The sequence below is a fragment of the Chiloscyllium punctatum genome, chromosome 8 (assembly GCF_047496795.1).
Source record: "Chiloscyllium punctatum isolate Juve2018m chromosome 8, sChiPun1.3, whole genome shotgun sequence".
Classification (NCBI taxonomy): domain Eukaryota; kingdom Metazoa; phylum Chordata; class Chondrichthyes; order Orectolobiformes; family Hemiscylliidae; genus Chiloscyllium; species Chiloscyllium punctatum.
In genome coordinates, this window is record NC_092746.1 from 53,224,069 (window position 1) to 53,246,100 (window position 22,032).

General features: G+C 41.3%; 1 protein-coding gene across 1 annotated transcript in view; it reads right to left on the reverse strand.

Annotated features, from left to right (window-relative positions):
- Nucleotides 1–22,032, reverse strand: part of galnt1 (UDP-N-acetyl-alpha-D-galactosamine:polypeptide N-acetylgalactosaminyltransferase 1) — a 148,647-nt gene that overhangs the window by 92,346 nt on the left and 34,269 nt on the right. The window contains exon 2 of the mRNA XM_072575568.1: nucleotides 479–685. Coding sequence (XP_072431669.1) covers nucleotides 479–617 — 139 coding nt within the window. The 5' untranslated portion in view covers nucleotides 618–685. The remainder of the gene's footprint in view (nucleotides 1–478; nucleotides 686–22,032) is intronic.

Sequence of the window (22,032 nt, forward strand, 5' to 3'; positions counted from 1 at the left end):
TACTTAAGAGATAAAATCCGATTTCTGAAGTTTGCTTTTTACCAAAGGGTGTATTTATGGGACGTTACTATATTGGAATAGTTTAGTAGTAATAGTTACTGTATCTATTATTTACCAAGATTTCCAATAAAGTTTTATAAGTTCTTCTTTCTTCTGTTGCATTTTAACTACAGCATTTGAATAAATTGCGTTTTGCTTAATGTCGAGCAGTCTGACCAGTTGAAATGCATCTGGAATACAACATTTTAGATTTGCTTTAAGTTGGAGTCCAGGCAACGTTCTTGAAATGTTTTCAGGGGGCTCTGGTCTAGCCCATAATGTGATGAACAAAGTCTTGGTAATTGATGGTATCAGTTTACTTTCTCGAATAATAGTCAGCAATACTACTGTTAGGGATCAAGATATATGTAGTTTTGACTTGGGTTTCATCATATTATCTTCTAAAAGAATATTTCATTTTTATTTGGGTTTTTCTTACCTTCACGAGCAGGTAGGCCTCGTTCTTTCTTTTCTTCACACTTGTTACATTCACTGAAGTAAAGCAGTAGGAACATATCCAGCAGCATCCAGACCAATGAGGTGGCCAAAACCACCTTACAATATGCAAACCTTCGCATGGTACTGATTCAAATTATGGAGAAGTAGATTGGATGCAATAACTAGCTGGATGGCACAGTCGCAGCAACTGCCAGGAAGACAAAGACAACAATAAGTGAGCAGCTTAGTTATAGATCTATGTATTTCAGCTCAAAATAAATTCAAGTGCAACACAAACCAATCCCTTCACTACAACATACACTGAGAAAACAAAAACACAAATAATGACCACCTTTTGTTTCCAGTTGAATCAAAAATTAGTTCCATATAAATTTATAATCAGCAAGCACAAGGCAAGAATCTATATAGATACTAATTTGCTAAAGATCACTTCTCATTCAATCCTTGTATCAACTTTGCAAAGTAACCTTTGCATTTATGAATGTAATTTGAACTTGTTAACATTAATAATTTGAGAAAGTCTTTTTTTGTTTGCATATTTTTCAAGAGCACAGAAACATTTCAGTTCTTAAACAGGATGGCGACTCAAAATATTTTGTGCCCTCTTCAGATTCTGATCAATGCACTGCTTTAACATTTCTGCTTTTGCTTCATGTTTTCAGTGTTGTGCATTTAAATTATAATTTGACAGCTGAAAATAGAAATAATGGTTATATTGATGAAATGGCAGAGATGCCAGATGTATAGTATTTCTGTTATTTTGATGGTATTAGACAATAACTTTCAAAAGCTGATTGGGCGCAGATGTTTGCAGGTAAAGGGATGGCTGGAAAATGGGAAGCCTTCAGAAATGAGATAATGGAAGTCCAGAGATAGTATATTCCTGTTAGGGTGAAAGGAAAGATTGGTAGGTGACCAATGCTGGATGACAAGAGAAATTGAGGGTTTGGTTAAGAAAAAGAAGGAAGCATGTATCAGGTACAGACAGGACAGATTGAATGAATCCTTAGAACAGTATAAAGGCAGTAGGAGTATACTTAAGAGGGAAATCCGGAGGGCAAAAAGGGGACAGGAGATAGCTTTAGCAAATAGGGTTAAGGAGAATCCAAAGGGTTTTTACAAACACATTTAGGACAAAAGGGTAACTGAAAGCAAATAGGGCCCCTCAAAGATCAGCATGGCAGCCTTTGTGTGGAGCAGCAGGAGATGGGGGAGATACTAAATGAGTATTTTGCATCAGTGTTTACTGTGGAAATGGACATGGAAGATGTAGAACGTGGGAAAATAGATGGGGACATCTTGAAAACAAAATGCCCACATTAGGGGAGAATGTGCTGGATGTCGAGGTGGATAAATCCCCAGGACCTGACCAGGTGTACCCTAGAACTCTGTGGGAAGCTAGGGAAGTGATCGCTGGGCCCCTTGCTGAGATATTGATAGTCACAGGTGAGGTGCCAGAAGACTGGAGGTGGGCTAATGTGGTACCAATATTTAAGGAAGGTGGTAAGGACAAGCCAGGGAACTATAGACCAGTGAGCCTGACGTCGGTGATGGGTAAGTTGTTGGAGGGAATTCTAAGGGACAGGATGTACACGTATTTGGAAAGGCAAGGATTGATTAGGGATAGTCAACATGGCTTTGTGCATGGGAAATCATGTCTCATGGACTTGATTGAGTTTTTTGAAAGGGTGACAAGGAGGACTGAAGAGGGCAGAGCGATGGACCTGGCCTGTGTGGACTTCGTTAAGTGTTCAGAGGGGTTTCCCATGGGGGACTGGTTGGCAGGGTTGGATCTCATGGAGTACAGGGAGAGCTGGCCATTTGGGTGTGGAGCTAGCTTGGTGGTGGAGGACAGAGGGTGATGGTGAAGGGTTGTTTCTCAGACTGGAAGCCTGTTACCAGTGGAGTGCTGCAGGGATCAGTGTTGGGGTCCACTGCTTTTTGTCATTTATATAAATGATCTGGATGTGAACATGGGAAGTATATTTGGTAGTTTGCAAATGACACCAGGGTTGGGAGTGTGGTGGGCAGTTGGGAGGGTTACCTAGATTCGGTGGGATCTTAATCAGATGGGCCAATGGGCTGAGGAGTGGTGGATGGAGTTTAATTTAGATAGGTGCAGGGTGTTGCACTTTGAGAAAGCAGATCTTGGCAGGACTTGTGCACTTGATGATAAGGTCCTGGAGAGTGTTGCTGAGCAGGGAGACCTTGGAGTGCAGGTTCATAGTTCCTTGAGGGTGGACTCACAGGTGGATGGGATGGTGAAGAGGGCTTATGGTATGCTTTCCTTTGTTGGTCAGGGCATTGAGTGTGGGAGTTGGGGAGTCATGTTGTGGCTGTGTGGGACATTGGTTAGGCCACTTTTGGAGTATTGCATGCGGTTCTGGTCTCCTTCCTATGGGGAGGATGTTGTGAAACTTGAAAGGGCTCAGAAAAGATTCACAAGAATGTTGCCAGGATTGGAGAATTTGAACTATAGGGAGAAGTTGAATAGGCTGGGGCTGTTTTCCCTGGAGCAATGAAGGCTGAGGGGTAACCTTAGAGGTTTATAAGATCATGAGGGGCATGGATAGGGTAAATAGACAAAGTCTTTTCCCTGGGGTGGGGGCATCCAGAACTAAAGGACATAGGTTTAGGATGAGACGGGAAAGATATAAAAGGGACTGAAGGGGCAATGTTTTCACGCAGAGTGTGGTGCGTGCATGGAATGAACTGCCAGAGAAAGTGGTGGAGGCTGGTACAATTGCAATATTTAAAAGGCATCTGGATGGGTATAGGAATAGGAAGGGTTTTGGAGGGATATGAGCCAGATGCTGGCAAATGGGACTAGATTTGGTTGGGTTATCTGGTTGGCATGGACAAATTGGACTGAAGGGACTATTTCCATGATATACATCTCTATGACTCTAACAGTATTCCATTAAAAGCCACCCAACCTCCAGAGGCTTGCTTCCATCAGCCATCACCCATAGGCAGAATATTACTGAATGGTCAAGTCTGCATTAAATAACCTGTTGATTGTGTGGCCAGAATTGCATTGAAATGAACTAGCGTAGAGGAATGAATGCTTGGATGAGGGCTTCAGCAACATATATGTTGAGGCAACATAAAAGCTAGGGCATTTTATAGAGGTGAAAAGGGCTGCTTAGTGATGTCAATATTTTTAGAACATATGGCCCACGACCCAATATAGATCAAATAACTGCTCTGTTCATTTCGACCATGGGATTAACTGCCACTTCAAGATCACATGGTCTTTCTTTAAACTTGACTGTCATTTGATGCAATTCCAAATGCTTTCTTCTTCCTGTTCATATTCTAACTTTCCTGTTTATACCATGACTTAACTTTTTATCCCTTAACTATTTCAAGAAATTTACACCAACAAGCTATTTTGCAGACACATTTGCAGGCTGAATGATGGTGCTGGTTATTATTACAATTAGTGAACCAATTTATCCAATATTAATGAAAAAAAGCTATGTGACTGTGCTCTAAAATTAACTCTAACAACTATTAATGGCACATAAGTAAACCCAAGATCTGACAGTTGGTTCTACTATAATGCAGTAATTCCAATTTTGTGCAACCCTGTGTGTTATAAGAACATCATGTAACAGCAGCACCGTTTAAACTAATGGGACTGGAATTACATTATAACCAATATATGCTTTAAAAGTTTGCACTTTAGAAACAATTCATCAATCGCGTTATAATGAGTTCGCATTAACAAAACGTGCATTATAGCAGAACGACCTGTATTTGTAAACAGCTGCTACATTCCTCGCAACTTATATGTCTGAATTTTTAAAAAACTGAATAAAACAGTTCAATTTCTTAAATATTGTTTGATTGAAAGTAGCACTTGCACAACAATTAAAATTCAGAGGGGTGCAGTGAGAGAGAGAGAGATTTACTGAGATCAGTGAATTAAGAATCAGAGATGAGCTATATAGCATTGGAGGCAGCTATTTGGCACATTATACTCATGTAAGCTCTCTGCAACAGCATTTCAGCTGGACCTATTTCCCTATCTTCTCCATGTGGCCAGAAAATAATCCCCCCAATTAATTATTCCAAATATTTTGCAAAGTTATGATTGAATCTGTCTCCACTATGTTCTCAGTGCATTCCAGATCCTAACTACTTACTACGTAACAAAAACTTTTTTCTCATGTCTGTTATTTTGTTACTCACTTTCTCTAATGATGGAATTTCTTTCTACATCTGTCAATTCTCAACTTTTTCTTTCCTATGGAGAACAGGCCAAGCTTCCTTAATCTATCCACGTAACTGAAGTTTCTCAGCATCAAAACATTTTCATTTGTTGCTCCATTCTGCTCCAACATCTTCACAATCTAAGTGCAGCACTGCCTGCTTTCTCATTCAGATGGAAATATATTGATGCAGCACATTTTCAGAAACATTTTAAAGTCTTTCTTCTCTGTCTTCCACATTATAATTATCCTGACAAACTAGGATATTAACAACTCATTATTCTATAATTTTCACACCATTCTAATATTTTAACTTTCCTACAAGCTAGCGTCTTAGAGAACAATAGTAAGGTGTTAGCACATAGAGTCAGAGATGTACAGCACGGAAACAAACCCTTCGGTCAAATTTGCCCATGCCAACCAGATATCCCAACCCAATCTACTCCTACCTGCCAGTTGCCCCTTAGATCTCTTGTTATCTTTCTCCTCTCACCCTAAAACTATGCCTGCTAGTTCTGGAATCTGCCCCCTGCCCCCCCACCCCAGGGAAAAGACAATTATCTATTTATCCTATAGATGTGCCTCATGATTTTATAAACCTCTCTAAGATCACCCCCCCCCCCTCACCTTCCACAGCTCCAATGCTCCAAGGAAAACAGCCACAGCCTATTCAACCTCTCCTTGTAGCTCAAACCCTCCAACCCTGGTAACGTCCTTGTAAATCTTTTCTGCGCCCTTTCAAGTTTCACAACATCCTTCCCATAGGAAGGAGACCAGAATTGCATGCAATATTCTAAAAGTGGCCTAACCAATGTTCTGTCAAGCTGCAGCATGACCTCCAACTCCTGTACTCAATACTCTGACCAATAAAAGAAAGCATACCAAATGCCTTCTTCACTATCTTATCTACCTGCGACTCTACTTTCAAGGAGCCATGAAACTGCACTCCAAGGTGTCTTTGTTCAGCAACACTCCCTAGGACCTTACCATTAAATGTATAAGTCCTGCTAACGTTTGCAACACACTGCATTTATCGAAATTAAACTCCATCGGCCACTCCTCAGCCCATTAGCCCATCTGATCAAGATCCCATTGTAATCAGAGGTAACCTTCTTCACTGTCCACTACACCTCCAATTTTGGTGTCATCTGTAAACTTACTAACTATGTTTCTTAAGCTCACATCCAACTCATTTATATAAACAACAAAAAGTAGAGGGACCAATACAGATCCTTGTGGCACTCCACCTGGTCACAGGCCTCCAGTCTGAAAAACAACCCTCCACCTTCTGTCTTCTACCTTTGAGCCAGTTCTGTATCCAAATGGCTAGTTCTCCCTGTATTCCATGAGATCTAACCTTGCTAATCAGTCTCCCATGGGGAACCCTGTCGAACACCTTACTGAAGTCCATATAGATCACATCTACTGCTCTGCCCTCAATCTTCTTTGTTACTTCTTCAAAAAACTCCATCAAGTTTGTGAGACATGATTTCCCGTGCACAAAGCCATGTTGACTATCCCTAATCAGTCCTTTCCTTTCCAAATACATGTACATCCTGCCCCTCAGGATTCATTGCAACAACTTACCCACCACTGACTTCAGGTTCACTGGTCTGTAGTTCCCTGGCTTGTCTTTACCACTTTTCTTAAATACTGGTACATTAGCCAACTCCCCAGTCTTCCGGTACCTCACCTCTAACTATTGATGATACAAATATCTCAGCATGACGCCCAGCAATCACTTCACTCGCTTTCAGGGTACACCTGATCAGGTTCTGGGGATTTATCCAGTTTTATGTGTGTTTCAAGATATCCAGCACTTCCTCCTCTGTAATATGGACATTTTTCAGGATGACACCATCTATTTCCCTACAGTCTATATCTTCCATGCCCTTTCCCACAGAAAACACTGATGCAAATTATTGGTTTAGTATCTCCCCCATCTCCTACAGCTCTATATAAAGGCCACCTTGCTGATCTTTAAGGGGCCCTATTCTCTACCTAGTTACCCTTTTGTCCTTAATGTATTGGTAAAAACCCTCTGGATTCTCCTTAATCTTATTTGCCAAAGCTATCTCATGTTCCTTTTTTGCCCTCCTGATTTCCCTCTTAAATATACTCCTACTGCCTTTATACTCTAAGGATTCACTTGATCTATCCTGTTTGTACATGACTCTATTATTTCTTAGTTTTAAACAGATAGATTCTGTTTTTGACTCTAAGGCATCTTCTCTCTCTCTCTCTCTCTCCCCCTCCTAAAAAGGTAGACTTTCCAATGTGCTCAATGAAGAGAGGGACAGCTGGTGGTGATTCAGCCAGGAGGCTCCCGTGCCTCAGGTGAGGGGAATGTTGAGAAGGAGTCCTCATGATAAACCTCAGTGCAGGAATTGGACTCTCACTATTGGCATCACTCTGCATTGCAAACCAGCTGTCCAGCCAACTGAGCTAACTCCACATTTGTCCAGTTGAGAGTGTGGCACTGGAAAAGCACAGCAGGTCAGGCAGCATCCAAGGAGCAGAATATTCGACATTTTGGGCAGAAGCCCTTCATCAGGAATAAGCTAGTGGACCGGGGGGAGGTGGGGTATGAGAGATAAATGGAAGGGGGTATTGCTAAAGGGAAGGTAGCTGAAAATGCAATGAGTAGATGAAGGTGATAGGTCGGAAAGGAGGGTGGAGCGGATAGCTGAGAAAGGTGATGGACATGTCAGGAGGGCAGTGTTGAGCTGGATGCTTGGGACTGACATAACATTGGGGGAGGGAAAATGAGAAAACTGTTGAAATCCACATGGGACCCTGCAACCACATGGGATCAATGTGGATTTCAACAGATTCTTCATTTCCCCCGCCCCCCCCCGACATTATCCCACGTCTCCGACCTATCCCCTTCTCCCTCATCTTCATCTACCCATTCCATTCTCAGCTACCTTCCTTCTAGCCCCACCCCAACCCCCTCTCGTTTATCTCTCAGCCTCCCAGCCCACTCATTCCTGATGAAAGGCTTATGCCCAAAATGTCAATCCTCCTGCTCTTCAGATGCTGCCTGACCTTCTCTGCTGTTCCAGCATCACACTCTAGACTCTGATCTCCAACATCTGCAGATGTCACTTCCCCACTACTGTAACCGCTCACATTAATTTGTTTCCAGCATTTTACACTCCATTGGGATGGCATGGTGACTCAGTGGTTAGTACTGCTGCCTACAATGCCAGAGGCATGGGTTTGATTCCAGCCTTAGCTGACTGTATGTGCAAGCTCCATACAGTCGTCTCACATCTGGGTTTCCTCCAGGTTCTCCAATTTTCTCCCACAGTCCAAAGATGTGCAGTTTAGGTGTACTGGCAGTGCTAAATTTTCCATAGTGTCCAGGGATATGCAGGCTAGATGGATTAGCCCTGGGGTAGGGTGGGGGGTGGGTCTGGTGGGATGATCTTTGAAGGGTCAGTGTGGACTCAATAGGCTGAATGGCAGTCACGGAAGGGATTCTATGACTATATAATATCCAGTCCATGTTTCTTTCGGAGTCTGGCCTTGCATCACCAAACTATGCATTTTTACATGGTTATCTGCATCTGCAGCTCATTAACCTTATTTATGACCCTCTGTGCATTCAAGTATATGCACAGGCAAAACAAATGAGTTTGTATTGTACTTCCCCTTAATCTGACCCCACCCTGTGCCTCACTAAATCTCACCCTAGTGCTCTGGTTCCAATTCCTTACACAGCTTACTTCTCCTCTTTAAATGATCAACTACAATATTTATTTATTCCTGCCTGGCAAAAAAAAAGTGGCCAAACCATGACTAACAAGGAAAATTAGGGTAGTCTTAGATTTGAAGGGGCATACAAATTGGCTAATAAAAGCAGATCTGAGGACTGGAGTTTAGATTTCAGCAAAGGAAGACAAGGGGATTGATTAAGAGGGGGAAACAGGACAAGCTTGTAGGGAACATACAAAACTGATTATAAAAGCTTCTGTAGGGGAGTGAAGAGAAAATATTAGTGAAGAAAAATGTAGGTCCTTCACAGTCAGAAACAAGGAAATAATAATGGGGAACAAAAGTGGCACACAAATTAAATATGTCCTTTGGTTTGGACTTCAAAACGGAGGACACAAGAAATATCCCAAAAACACTGGGAAACATGGTCTAGTGAGAGGGAGAATGGAAGGAAGTTGTATTAATGATGAAATGGCATTGGGGAAATTGAAAGGACTGAAGACCAGTATCTAATGTAATCCTGCTATTTAGAAAAAGGAGGTACAGACAGAACAGAGAATTATAGGTCACGCGGCCTGATGTAGGTAGTGGCAAAAATGCCAGATTACATTATAAAAAAATTATAGTAGCCAACTTGGAAAAGTGACAGGATCAGATAAAGGCAGCACAGATTTACAAAAGGGAAATCATATGTGCCATTCTATTAGAATCTTGAGAGGAGGTAGGAGTGCTTACACAAGCATCCACTCCCTCCACCAACGATGCTCGTAGCAGCAGTGAACATTATCAAATGATGCAATGCAGGAATCCATCAAAAGGTCCTCAGACAGCATCTTCCAAACCCGCGAGCACTTCCATCTAGAAGGACAAAGGCATTGGAACACACCAACTACAAATTTCCCTCCAAGCTACTCACCATATTGACATGGAAATATATCACCATTTCTTCACTGTCATTGGGCCAAAATACTGGAATTCTTTCCTTACAGCTTTGAAAGTCATCCCACAGCACAGACTGCTCTGTTTAAGAAGGCAGCTCACTACCACACTCAACAACAAGGGACAGGCCAAATGCTGTCCTGTCAGCGATGTCTAAGTCCCACCGGTGAATGAAAAAAGTTGATAGGGTAGGTGGGGGCAGGGAGTCAGTCAACATGGCTTACTTTAATTTTACATGTTAATAAGTGGGATGTTATCAAATGCCTTCTGAAATTCAAAATGTGAAATTCAAATTCAAATTCAAAATTACAGTGAGAGGTTTTTGTGCCCAGCTTTGGGAAGTGGATAGAGAATTGGTGGCAGAGTGAAAACAAAGTAGGAATAAACTGATCTTTTTCTGGGCATGTCAGTGACCAATGTGGGGTACTTCAGGGACCAGTGCTTGAGAGAGCAAGAGCAAGAGCATGTGCGCGAGAGCAAGAAAGACTATCATACTTTGATTTTCAAACCTAACCAGTTAAAACTTCACAAGTAAAAATTGTTTAAAAACATTTTAATTCAACCTGAATTCAATGTCAAAGTAATCAGTGTAGCACAACGATTAACTGTCCTTGACTACTCAACTGGAATGCACAGTACTTAAAGTTAGTGCCCAAGTATATTTACATGTCTATAATACTAAAGACATCTAATAATTCACCAATTGACAAAGATTAGTTACCTTCAGCTTATGCTCAAGCAAGTTTTTTTTAAAATTGAAGTGTAGGCAACCGCTGTAGCCAATGTATTTGGCAGCAAGGTGCCAAAAACATGAATGACCAGACAATTTGAGCTTGACAGTGTTAAAAGGATGTTGGTTTGAACAATTAAATTACAGTGAGAGGTTTTTGTGCCCAGCCAAGAGGTAGTTGTTAAAAATAAAATAACCAGATTTTTTTTAATGAAAATCATTCTTGGAGTGGTCAAAAGATATTTTATTTTAGTTGTCCTATTGCAGTCAGGGCATTCTTCTTGAGCCACTGGTTGTGTTTGGATACAACTTGATAGCTTACTTGGTCGCAAGGAGCAGCTAAGACCCAACTACATCAGTTTGAGATTGGAGTGACACATAGGCTAGACACAAAGTTGGATAGTCTGCTTCTCTGAAAAAGATTATTGAACCAGTTGGGTTTGTACAACAATATACTGCTCTAATGATTACTTATTATTAATACCAGACATTGTATGTAAATTTGAATTTATTACATAAAACTGTCATGTTTGGATTTTACTTGCTCCCTGGATTGTTAATCCAGGTTGCTGGATTACAGGTATTCCAATATAACCACTCCAGCCAAATATAAACACACATACTGAAAATAGACAGTTCTCAAAATTACTTCAATTGTGAATGATACACAATTATCTACACTGAATTTGATGTAACAATAAAATTAGCATAAATATACAGATCTTACAGAATCAGCAACACAAAAATCATTTTACAAAAACTTCTAATTAAATATTTGGAAGATCAAAGCCATGGGTCTTCAATCTCACCTTAAACTTTATTTCCTAGGCACCAGCTCCTACCTTCTGACTGGAAGGAGTCAAAAACTGAATTGGAGGATTTATAAATCTTGCAATTACTTCCAGCTATGCAACAGTAGACGCTTTTGCTTCTGCCTCAGTTTATCTACTTTATTACCTATGGTTTTGATAATTTCAATGCTTGTTTTGGCTAGCTTTCCACCTTCCACACTAAACATTGAACTCTACTGTCCTTATCCCAACACAATAGATGCCCATCACATCACATCCTGTGTTCAATAACAATGCAATAAAACCCACATTCAGGAACTCAACCTTGTGTCCTCCTTGTTTTAAGAATGCTATCATTTCATTCTTCCCTACCTTGGTATTCCACTAATTTATAACCCTTCTATACACATTTCAATAGTTCTGGCCTCTTTCACGTCCATTATATTTAAAGTTGGTCTATAATGAGAAACCATGCTTTGAGTTGCGTATACATTAAGCACCGAAATTCTCTCCTTTCCACTTTTGCTTCTCCTGTTTAAGGTGTTGCTTAAAATCCACCTCTGATCAGGTGATCCATCCTCCTATCACTTCCTGCAATTATTAGTAGTAGTTAGGATGCAAGGATTAAATAGTTATTCTTCTCCAGCAGTAAACAATTCCCCAGGCACACCTTGTACACCATAAAAAGAAAACCTTGTTCCTCATCAAACAGAACACCCCAGAGATGCCTTGTAGTCATAGGGATTTCAAGATAGATACTAATAAATAATGGGACAAAACAGTACAAGGCTAGGATAAGATTAACTGAGTCTTGATTGGGTGAAGGACATATTAGCAACACAAACCCATGACAAAAAAAATCTCTTTACATTTGTAGGAAGAAAAATTAAAACTTGGCCAATGAAGAGGAGTATGAGACCATAATGATTTACGAACACTGAATTTCTTAATCCCACTCCAGTTAGGAATGATGTTCTTCTCGTGTATGCTTGGATAAACGATTGATAAATCTATACTCCATCACCAGCGTGGAGGACAAGTGGCATTGTTCAGCAGGATATTCCTCTCAAACCAGAGCTGAATTGCATTACGAGTGTGAATAGTTTATTTACTACTTACAGTTAGTGCAGTATGCAAAAACAAGGTCAGTTTGAGTATTCTCCAACAACTACTTCAAGATATAACAAAGAAAAACTTAAACAAATTAAAGATAAATTTCATGTTTCCCTTGCTGAGGGATCTAAAACCAGGGGATACAGTCAGGCTCGATTGGTCCAGGACAATGCTATCTTTCACAAGATCTTCTCCCATCAAATCCTTCCATTCCTATTTCTCATTTACTTGGAATCCCAAAATGAAACTGCACAGGTAGTAGTCATTTAGCCAGTGTTTCAGTGCATCCATTCAATTAATCCCACCACCTCCATCTTCCACATTGCTGTTCAAAATTCTCCCCCCTTTGAATAGAGTTAATGAAGCTACTTCCACCACCTCCTATGAAAACGTTAAAATAGATCACAACTTGCTTTGTAAAAATTTCCCCATGCTGGCTTTGGTTCTTTTGCCAAACATCATGAATTTCTCTCCCCAATTAATGCCCTTCTGTCATTGGAAAGCTTTTGCCTTCTTTCTTTGATGACTTTGAACGCCTCTCAAATCTTCAGTTTTAAAACAGTACCGCTCCAGCTTTCCTTCACACAACTAAAATCCCTGATACTATTCGAGTGAATCTCTAACAGCGCCTTCTCCACAGCCTGGATGCCTGCCTACAATGTGGTGCCCAAAACTATACTCAACATCCAATTAGTGTTATCACTGTTTCCTTAAGACAATCTATTATGTGGTACTTTGTCAAATACCTTTTGAAGGTCCACATCAACATCAATTACAGTCACCTCATCTATTCCCTCCATCAAGATCATGTACTGTTGAAGTTTAGAAAACAAGAACATGCATCATTGCACACAGGAAAGTAAATGCTTTGTAACAGAAGAAAGATATGAAAAACCTTAGCAAGAGCTGCTTATATTTAAATATTAATCAGCAAGTTAACGTAACTGAGTAAATGAAATGTTCATCCAGTGTATGCATCAGTCACAATCAGTTACCCATGTCAATTACATCCAAAGGAGATGTCATACTTTGTTCTTCAAGTTTGAATTAAGGCAAAGTAAGAAAAACAGAATAGCGAACTGTGCATAAATAGACATTCATTTTTTCACTCAACTGCCTTTCCAAACGGGTAACCTCAGATACTGCATCATTTTATTCCTTGGGAACTGAATTGAGTGTGGCGCTGGAAACTAGCAAAGTTGATGTTAATAGAGAGTGTGGCTGAAAGGTCCCAAGGTAGAAGTTGAGGTGTTCTTTCATCAGCTGTCGGATGGCTTGGACTTGGTGGTGGAGGTGGCCCAGGATTTGCCTGTCCTTGGGAGAGTGGAACGGAAGTTGAACTGGTCTCCCACAGGATGGTGGGGTTGTGTAGTGCGTGTCCCAGAGATGTTCCCTGGCACACTCCATGAGTTGGCGTCCTGTCTCCCCGATGTAGAGGAGACCACATCAAGAGCAACGGACGCAGTAGATGAAGTGGGTGGATGTGCAGGAAAATCTCTGCCAGATGTGAAAAGATCCTTTGATGCCTTGGAGAGAAGTGAGAGGGGAGGTGTGGGTGCAGGTTTTACACCTCTTGTTGAAGCAAGGGAAGGTGCTGGGTGTGAAGGGTGGGTTGGGCTGGAGTGGGGAAGGAAATATATCTCCAATGGTGTGGTCTGATTGGAAGTGGCAGAAATGGCAGAGAATAATTTTTTTTCGATTAGATTCCTGACAGTGTGGAAACAGGCCCTTCAGCCCAACAAGTCCACACCGACCCTCCGAAGGGCAACCCACCCTGATCCATTCCCCTACATTTAACCCTTCACCGAATACTACCGGCAATTTAGCATGGCCAATTCACCTAACCTGCACATTTTTGGACTGTAGGAGGAAACCCACGCAGACACTGGGAGAATGTGCACGCGCTGTACGCGGAGATTGTTGAGGTGAAAGGGGAGGACCGGGTGGTGGGGTTCAAGGGCAGAGGTGTGAAGAGTGGAGGAGATGCACAGGAAGGCATTGTTGATCACATGGGAGTAAGGGATTGCATTTTTATGATGGGGGTGGGTGGTGGGAGGTGTAGTCCAGGTATTTGTGGCAATCAATGGGTTTGAAATAGATATCCGTTTTGAGTTGGTCACCGGAAATGGAGATGGAGGTGTCCAGGAAGGAGAGGGAGGTATCTGAGATGGTCCAGGTGAAGGTGTTAGTGAGGTTGATGAACTGTTCAACCTCCTTGTGGGAGCAGGAGGTGGCACTTATACAGTCATCAACGTAGTAGAGAAGAAGGTGAGAGATGATGCTAGCGTAACCCAGAAGATGGTCTGTCCCACATATCCTACAAAGAGGCAGGCATATCTTGTGCCCATGCAGGTGTCCATGGCTACTCCTTTGGTGTGAAGGAAGTGGGAGGATTCAAAAAAGTTGTTGAGGGTAGGGATGAGTTCTGCCAATCGAATGAGTGTGTCAGTGGATGGGTACTGGTTGGGCAGACGAGGGAGGAAGAAACAGAGGGTTTGGAGACCTTCACCATGGCAGATGGACACGTATAGGGCCTGGATGTCCATGGTGAAAATAAAGGGTTGCGGACCAGGAAAACAAGAGTCATGGAGAAGGTGGAGGGCATGGGTTGGTGTCCTAAATGTATGTAGGGAGTTCTTGGATTGAGCTGCCTAGCTCAGTTCATGCGAAACCTTCATCGCAGACAGAAAACTTTATCCATTTAATATGGTTTGAATGAAGTCCAGATCATAGAGAAATGAACAGACAACATTCTAAGCCTCTGCACAAGCCAAAGGATCACATTCCATTTTATACCACACATAAAACAATCATTACTTGATTTTAAAAGCCTATCTGAAACATGTTAAATACTATCTCAGTGTTCCAAAACAAGTAGTCTCTGAAATCTTCGAGTGAAAAACAAAACAGCAACTTGGCGGCACAGAACTTAAAATATTGCTGAAAAGAGAGACATGCTGCTAAAGCCTTTTTTCTAGCACTCTGCAAGACAAATGCAAGAATGCCAAGTTTTAAATAAACAAGACTTCACGCCAAGAAGAACTGTGAATGCTTGATTTCTGAAACAAAAACAGAATTGCTGTAAAATCTCAGCAGGTCTGGCAGCATGTGAGGAGAGGAATCGGAGTTAATGTTTCAAGAGTTTGGAACACCTCCCTTCAATATTTTCCCGAGTGCAACAGACTTCAGTCAGAGAATTGGAAGGCTGAACCTTCTCATTTTTGTCTTTTCGTTAAATTGGGGTCTAACATGGAAAAAAGGACAGTTTTAGAAACCAAGGATTGGGGAGGGCATTGCTGCAGTTCAAAAAAAATACACAAGTTCCCAGCAGTTATTGAAAGGGCTAATTACACTTGCTTGTTCAACTAATGGGGAAAACTTAAGTAAAGCTGGACTGGCAGCAACTGGTGCATTCAGCTGGCAACTAGCAACTGACTGGCAACTGTTAACCATGCCACAGACCAATGATAACATGTTTCTGGTAGCCAAAAATTACATGACTGGTTCAAGTAACTGAACAGCTTAAGTGGATGAACAGGATAGCTCAAAGTCTTTGGACTTCCAGAAAGAGAGGCTGCCTTTATCCTTGCAATTAAAAAAAAGCCAGTTTAATTTTCTCTCACCAGTTACTGTAAGCTGTTGTGAAAGGGGGAAGAGCGAGAGAGGAACATCTATTCCTGGCAAAACAAAGGATCATCACATTGAACCCATGGGACAAAGGCCATTGAACATTCTTTCCAGCTTCTCTCTCCAATAAACACCATGTTTTTGTAGCTCTGAGTGTAGGGAGAAGTTTTATGAGGGAGTAGAAGTTTTAACCAGTAGAATGAGCTACCTGCTAGTCATTCATTCATAATTGATTACCAATATCTAGAACTGACTTCTTTGTAATAAATAGCAATTCTTATTAAGGACAGAAATCTGGTCCATGCTCTGTTAACCTGGGTTGAAAGGGCAGGTAAAAAATCAGAGAATACTGATGACTTTTACAAAATGTAACTTTTTGAGTCTTTGAGCTGTACAGTATGGAAACAGACCTTTCGGTCAAACTTGTCCATGCCGACCACATATCCTAAATTAATCTAGTCTCATCGGCCAGCATTTGGCCCATATCCCTCTAATGCCTTCCTATCCAAATACCCATCCAGATGCCTTTTAAATGTTGTAATTGTACCAACCTCCACCATTTCCTCTGGGAGCTCATTCCATACTCACACCATGCTCTGCAGGAAAAAGTTCCCCTTACTTCCCTTTTAAGTCCTTCCACTCTCACCTTAAAATGATGTCCTTTAGTTTTGGACTCCATTACCCTGTGGAAAAGACTTTGGCTTTCATCCTATCAATTCCCCACAGCATTTTATAAACCTCTATAAGGTCACCCCTCAGCCTCTGATGCTCCAGGTAAAATAGCCCCAGCCTATTCAGCCCCTCCGTATAGCTCAAATCCTCCAACCCGATCAACATCCTTGTAAGTCTTCTCTGAACCTTTTCAAGTTTCACAACATCTTTCCAATAGGAAGGAGACCAGAAGTGAACACCATATTCTAAAAGCGGACTAAACAATGTCCTGTATCGCCAAAACATGACCTCCCAACTCCTATACTCAATGCACTAACCAATATACAGTCAAAAAGTGTGGTGATGGAAAAGCACAGCAGGGGAGGCAGTATCTGAGGAGCAGGATGCTGCCTGACCTGCTGTGCTTTTCAAGCCTCATACTTTTCGACTCTGATTCACCAGTATCTGCAGTCCTCACTTTCTCTCAGGCACTGACCAATAAAGGCAAGCATACCAAACAACAATTGCGATGATGTTGGGAATAACAGGGCTCATTTTCCAGTCTGCTACACCAGTGAGGCATAACACTTACTATTTAAAGAGAGGTCCAAAATAACACACAAAAATTCCCTGTAAAGGATACTTCAATTTACTTGAAAACAGCTTAATGTATGAAGGATTGCATAAATTAAATCTTGATGGATTAGTATTATTTTGAGATGGCAGACCTGGTTTTGAAATAAAGCAAGTCATGCTTAATCAGTTCATTGAAATTTTTAGGAGACAATTATAGGTCAACTGGGCTTAACTGAGATGGTGAGCATTGCGAAATCTGGATTTCACATAGTCAAGTAGGGTGGTGTTGAATCCTTTCTTCTTGCAGAACAGTTTGTGTTGTTTAGGTAAACCTTTGGTTAGCAGCCATTTCTTAACTGTTTGTCACATGGTCCAATGTCAGGACTGTTACTGGCTATATATGTCTTAAATAATTACAAAGGATGGAAATGTTTCCAAGCAGTCTAAAAGTGAGGAAGCTTGGTAGACTTAATCTAGCATATTGAAGTGTAAAATTGCAAGACCAGCCAGAAGAAAGGAAAAATTAATTAATAGAATTAAAAATCTTTGGAGTTTGCTTGGCAAGTTGCTAAAACAGTTTATACTGTGTTAATAGGAAGTTAGGATCCAGTATTTGGATTATTGCATACAATTTTGAAATGTCAAAGTTACAGTTTGAGTGAGTACAAAAGAAAGCCAAAAGGATTATTTTTGGAAACAAACAGAGCTGAAAAAGATTAGTTGCCACAAAATGATTGAAAGGTTATGTAATTAAGTCTAAACTCATCTGTTGCAAGCCCTCTGATTGGTCCAAATTCTTATTTGCACAAGGCAATGCCAAAAGGGCGTTGCTAGTGGCATTTCTCTGACACAGAGTCAATTGCAATGTCTTTTTTGCAGGAAACGTTTCTGCACCAATTGGAAGACACTGTTACTCAAATTTGTGATCTAGCATAGACAGTTTAGCATCAAGGGCTCTGGTCATGTGCACACTGTTCCCAATTCTTGAAATCAATCTGACAATAAAATGATAGTAATTGAGTTATACAGTAAAGATCCTTAGGTCTGGCTTCTCTGCACCAACGGACATCTCAATCTGACCTAGTCCCATTTGCCAGCATTTGGCCCATATCCCTCTAAACCTCTGCGATTCATATACCCAACCAAATACCTTTTAATATTGTAAATATACCCGCTTGCACCACTTCCTCTGGCAGCTTGTTCCATACGCGCATCACCTCTGCATGAAATTGCCCCTTAGGTCCTTTGTAAATCTTTCCCCTCTCACCTTAAACCTATGCCTTCTAGCTTTGGACTCCCCACCCATGAAAAAGACTCTTCACCCTATCCTTCCCCTCTTGACTTTATAAACCTTTAAGGCTATCTCTCAGTCTCGGATGCTCGGGAGTGGGCAGCCTAAACTGTCTCTACCAATAACTCAGACCGTCCAGTCCTGGCAAAATCCTTGTAAATCTTTTTCATACTCTTTCCAATTGAATATTTTCCTATAGAAGGGTGACTATGATTGTACACAATATTCCAAATGCTTTGTACAGCCGTAACTTGACCTCCCATCTCCTGTACTAAAATGTTCCAACTAATGAAGACAAACATACCAAATGCCTTCAGCACCCTCCTTACACTCGACTCCACTTTCAAGAAACCATGAATCTGCACCATTGGGTCTCTTGGTTCGACAACACTTTTCATTAATTGTATAAGTCCTGCCCAGGTTTGCCTTGCCAAAATGCAACACTTCACATTTATCTAAATTAAACTTCAACTGCCACTTGGCCCATTGGATCAATGTTCCATTGCACTCGGAGGTAACCTTCCTCATTGTCCACTACACTACCTATTTGGTGTCAACTGCAAAATTACAAACGATTCCTCCTAAATTCATATGCAAATCATTTATATAAATACCAAAAAGCAGCAGCAGATCCAGCACTAATCCTTGCAGCAAATTGCTCAGATGCTTCCGGTCTGATAAGCAAACCTCAATGACCACCCTATCTCCTACCTTCAAGCCAATTTGGCATCTAGTTGGTTAGCTCTCCCTTGATCCCACATGATCTAACTTTAGTAATTAGTCCATCATGTAGAACCTTGTTGAACTCTTTGGTGAAGTCGATATAGACTATGTCCACTGCTCTGCCTTCAAACTTCTTTGTCACTTCTTCAAAACAATTGAGTCAAGTTAACGAGACATGATTTCCCATGCACAAAGTTCATGTTGACAATCCCTACTCAGTCCCTGCCTTTCCAAATACATGTCAATCCTGTCCCTCAGAATCCCCTCCAACAAGTTACCCACCACTGACATCAGGCTCATTGGACGCGAGCTCCCTGGCTTTTCCTTACCATCTTAAACAATAGCATCACTTTATCCAAACTCCAGTCTTCCAGCATCTCACCTGTGGTTGCCAATGATATAAATATCTCAGCAAGGCACCCAACAATTTCCTTCCTAGCTTCCTACAAAGTTCTGGAAAACACCTGATCAGCTCCCATGGATGTATCTACCTTTATGTTTTATGACCTCCAGCACCTCTTCTTCTGAATTCGTTTGCTCTTGTATCTTCATTTTGGCCAATTAGTTTATAGAACATATCAAGTGCCACTAAAGTGTATCTTTTAGTTGGTGAGCACCAATCATTATAATAAATGAGCTGGCCTAACCATCACAGGTAATACTTAAATTACATCATTATATTTTGGAAAGTATTAGTATTCTTATGCTGTGGATTCTATGCTGTCCATGGCTCACAAGAATTATTCTGAAATTAACACAGCAAATTAATTCAACTTACATTCCTGCCTTTATTTGTAATTCACAGTTCAGCCAGAGAGCTACTAAATACATAGGCATTACAGGTTTATGATCGAGTACCTGTTGAGGATGGATGGGTCTTTCAAGCCCCTTGCTTGAAACTTTCCAAAAGCCAAAGCAGATCATGAGCCGATACCTCCTCAAAAAGCTTCATTTCACTTCACAGATTTTGCCGTACATTTTTAAAAACCATGTTGTTATGGGCTTCATTAGTGATGCCATTTATAGGCTGACTATGACTCCAAATTCCTCTGCAGCAGTTGAGAAGGCACCTAGTAATAACATGGGCCTTCAATTGAATATGCCACAAAAGCTGCACCAGTAAGAATTTTTTAAAATTCACACATGAGAGGAGGATGTCACTGTCTAGGCTGAGTTTAATCTATCAGATCAGAGTTGAAAGAGAAATTCAACTGAAGTATGGTTCAACTGACACATGGTTCAGAGAGCTTCCCAGTAACAAGAAAACAAAACTGGGTTCAAACAAAAATAACGAGCAAATAAAAATCAAGGTTATTAAGTCATAGCGACATACAGTGGAACAGGCCTTTCAGCCCAACTCATCCATACTAACCAGCTTTCCTAAACTGACCTAGTTCCACTTGCCAACATTTGGGCCCCTGTCACTCTCTACCTTTCCTGTCCATGTATCTGTTCAAATGCATTTTAAATGTTCTAAGTGTACTCTGGCAGCTTTTTCCAGAAAAGCAGCACCCTCTGTATGAAAACATTGCCCCTCAGGTCCTTTCACCTTAAGCATATGCCCTCTAATTTTGAACTCCCCATACCTGGTGAAAAAGAATTGTTATTTTTCTTTTCTATGATCCTCATGATTTTATAAACTTCTGTAAAGTCATCCTTCAACCTCCTATGCTACAAGGAAAAATGTCCCAGCCTGGCCAGCCTCTTCTTAACTCAAATCCTCCAGTCTTGATAACATTCTAAAACTTTTTTGTACCCTTTCCAGTGTAATAATATCCTTTTGTATAGTATGGCAGGCAGAATTGTTCGCAGTACTCCAAATATGGCCTTACAAACATCTTGTACAAGCACAAAATGACATCTCAACTCAAGCTTGCCAAACGCCTTCTTCACCACCCTATCTACCTGTGACACCACTTTCAAGGAACTATGTACCTACAACCACAGGTCTCTCTGTTTGACTGTTTAACTATGTACGTCCAGCTGTAGTTTGGCCTTACCAAAAAGTAACAAGTCACATGTCAGACCATAAGGCATAGTAGCAGAAATTAGGCCATTCAGTCCATTGCGTGTTCTGCCATTCAACTGTGGCCAATAGGTTTCTTATCCCCATTCTCCACTTGCTCCGCGTAACCCTTGATCCCTTTTACAATCAGGAACTTATCCATTTCCATCTTAAATTTTCTACATGACCTGGCCTCTACAGCCTTCCTTGGCAATGAATTCCATATATTCACCACACTCTGGCTGAAGAAATTTCTCCTTATCTCCATTCTAAAAGCTCTGCCCTCAGGTCCTAGTCTCTCCTACCAACAGAAACATCTACTCTGTCCAGGCCATTCAGTATTCTGGATGCTTCAATTAGATCTACCAACATCTTTCTAAACTCAGAGTGTGAACCCAGAGTCCTCAAACGTTCCTCATATGTTAAGCTTTTCATTCCTGGAACCATTCTTGTGAATATGAAACTGCTTCTGCCATTTACTGGTCTAGTCAATCAAGATCCTTTTGTACTCTTAGATACGCTTCTTCACTAAACCAGGTCAGGTAGCACCCGAGCAGCAGGAAAAACGACGTTTCGGGCAAAAGAACGCCTTATCTTCCGCCTCAGAACACTTCAACCCCAGGGCATCAATGTGGACTTCACCAGTTTCCTCATTTCCCCTTCCCCCACCTCACCCCAGTTCCAACCTTCCAGCTCAGCACTGTCCCCATGAGCTGTCCTACCTGCCAATCTCCATTCCCACCCATCTGCTCCACCCTCCCCTCTGACATATCACCTTCATCCCCACCCCCATTCACCCATTGTATTCTATGCTACTTTCTCCCCACCCCCACCTCATTTATCTCTCCACCCTACAGGCACTCTTCCTCTATTCCTGCTGAAGGGCCTTTGCCCGAAACATCGATCTTCCCGCTCCTCGGATGCTTCCTGACCTGCTGTGCTTTTCCAGCACCACTCTAATCTAGAGTGAGGTTTTCAGCATCTGCAGTCCTTGTTTTTACCGTCTTCACTAAACCGCCAATTTTGGCATCGGTTGCAAACTTGCTACCCATGCCTTTTAAACTGTCAGCCAAATAGTTTACATAAAATGACGGTGCCACTGTTTAAGAAAGGTGGTAACGACAAGCCAGGGAACTATAGACCAGCGAGCT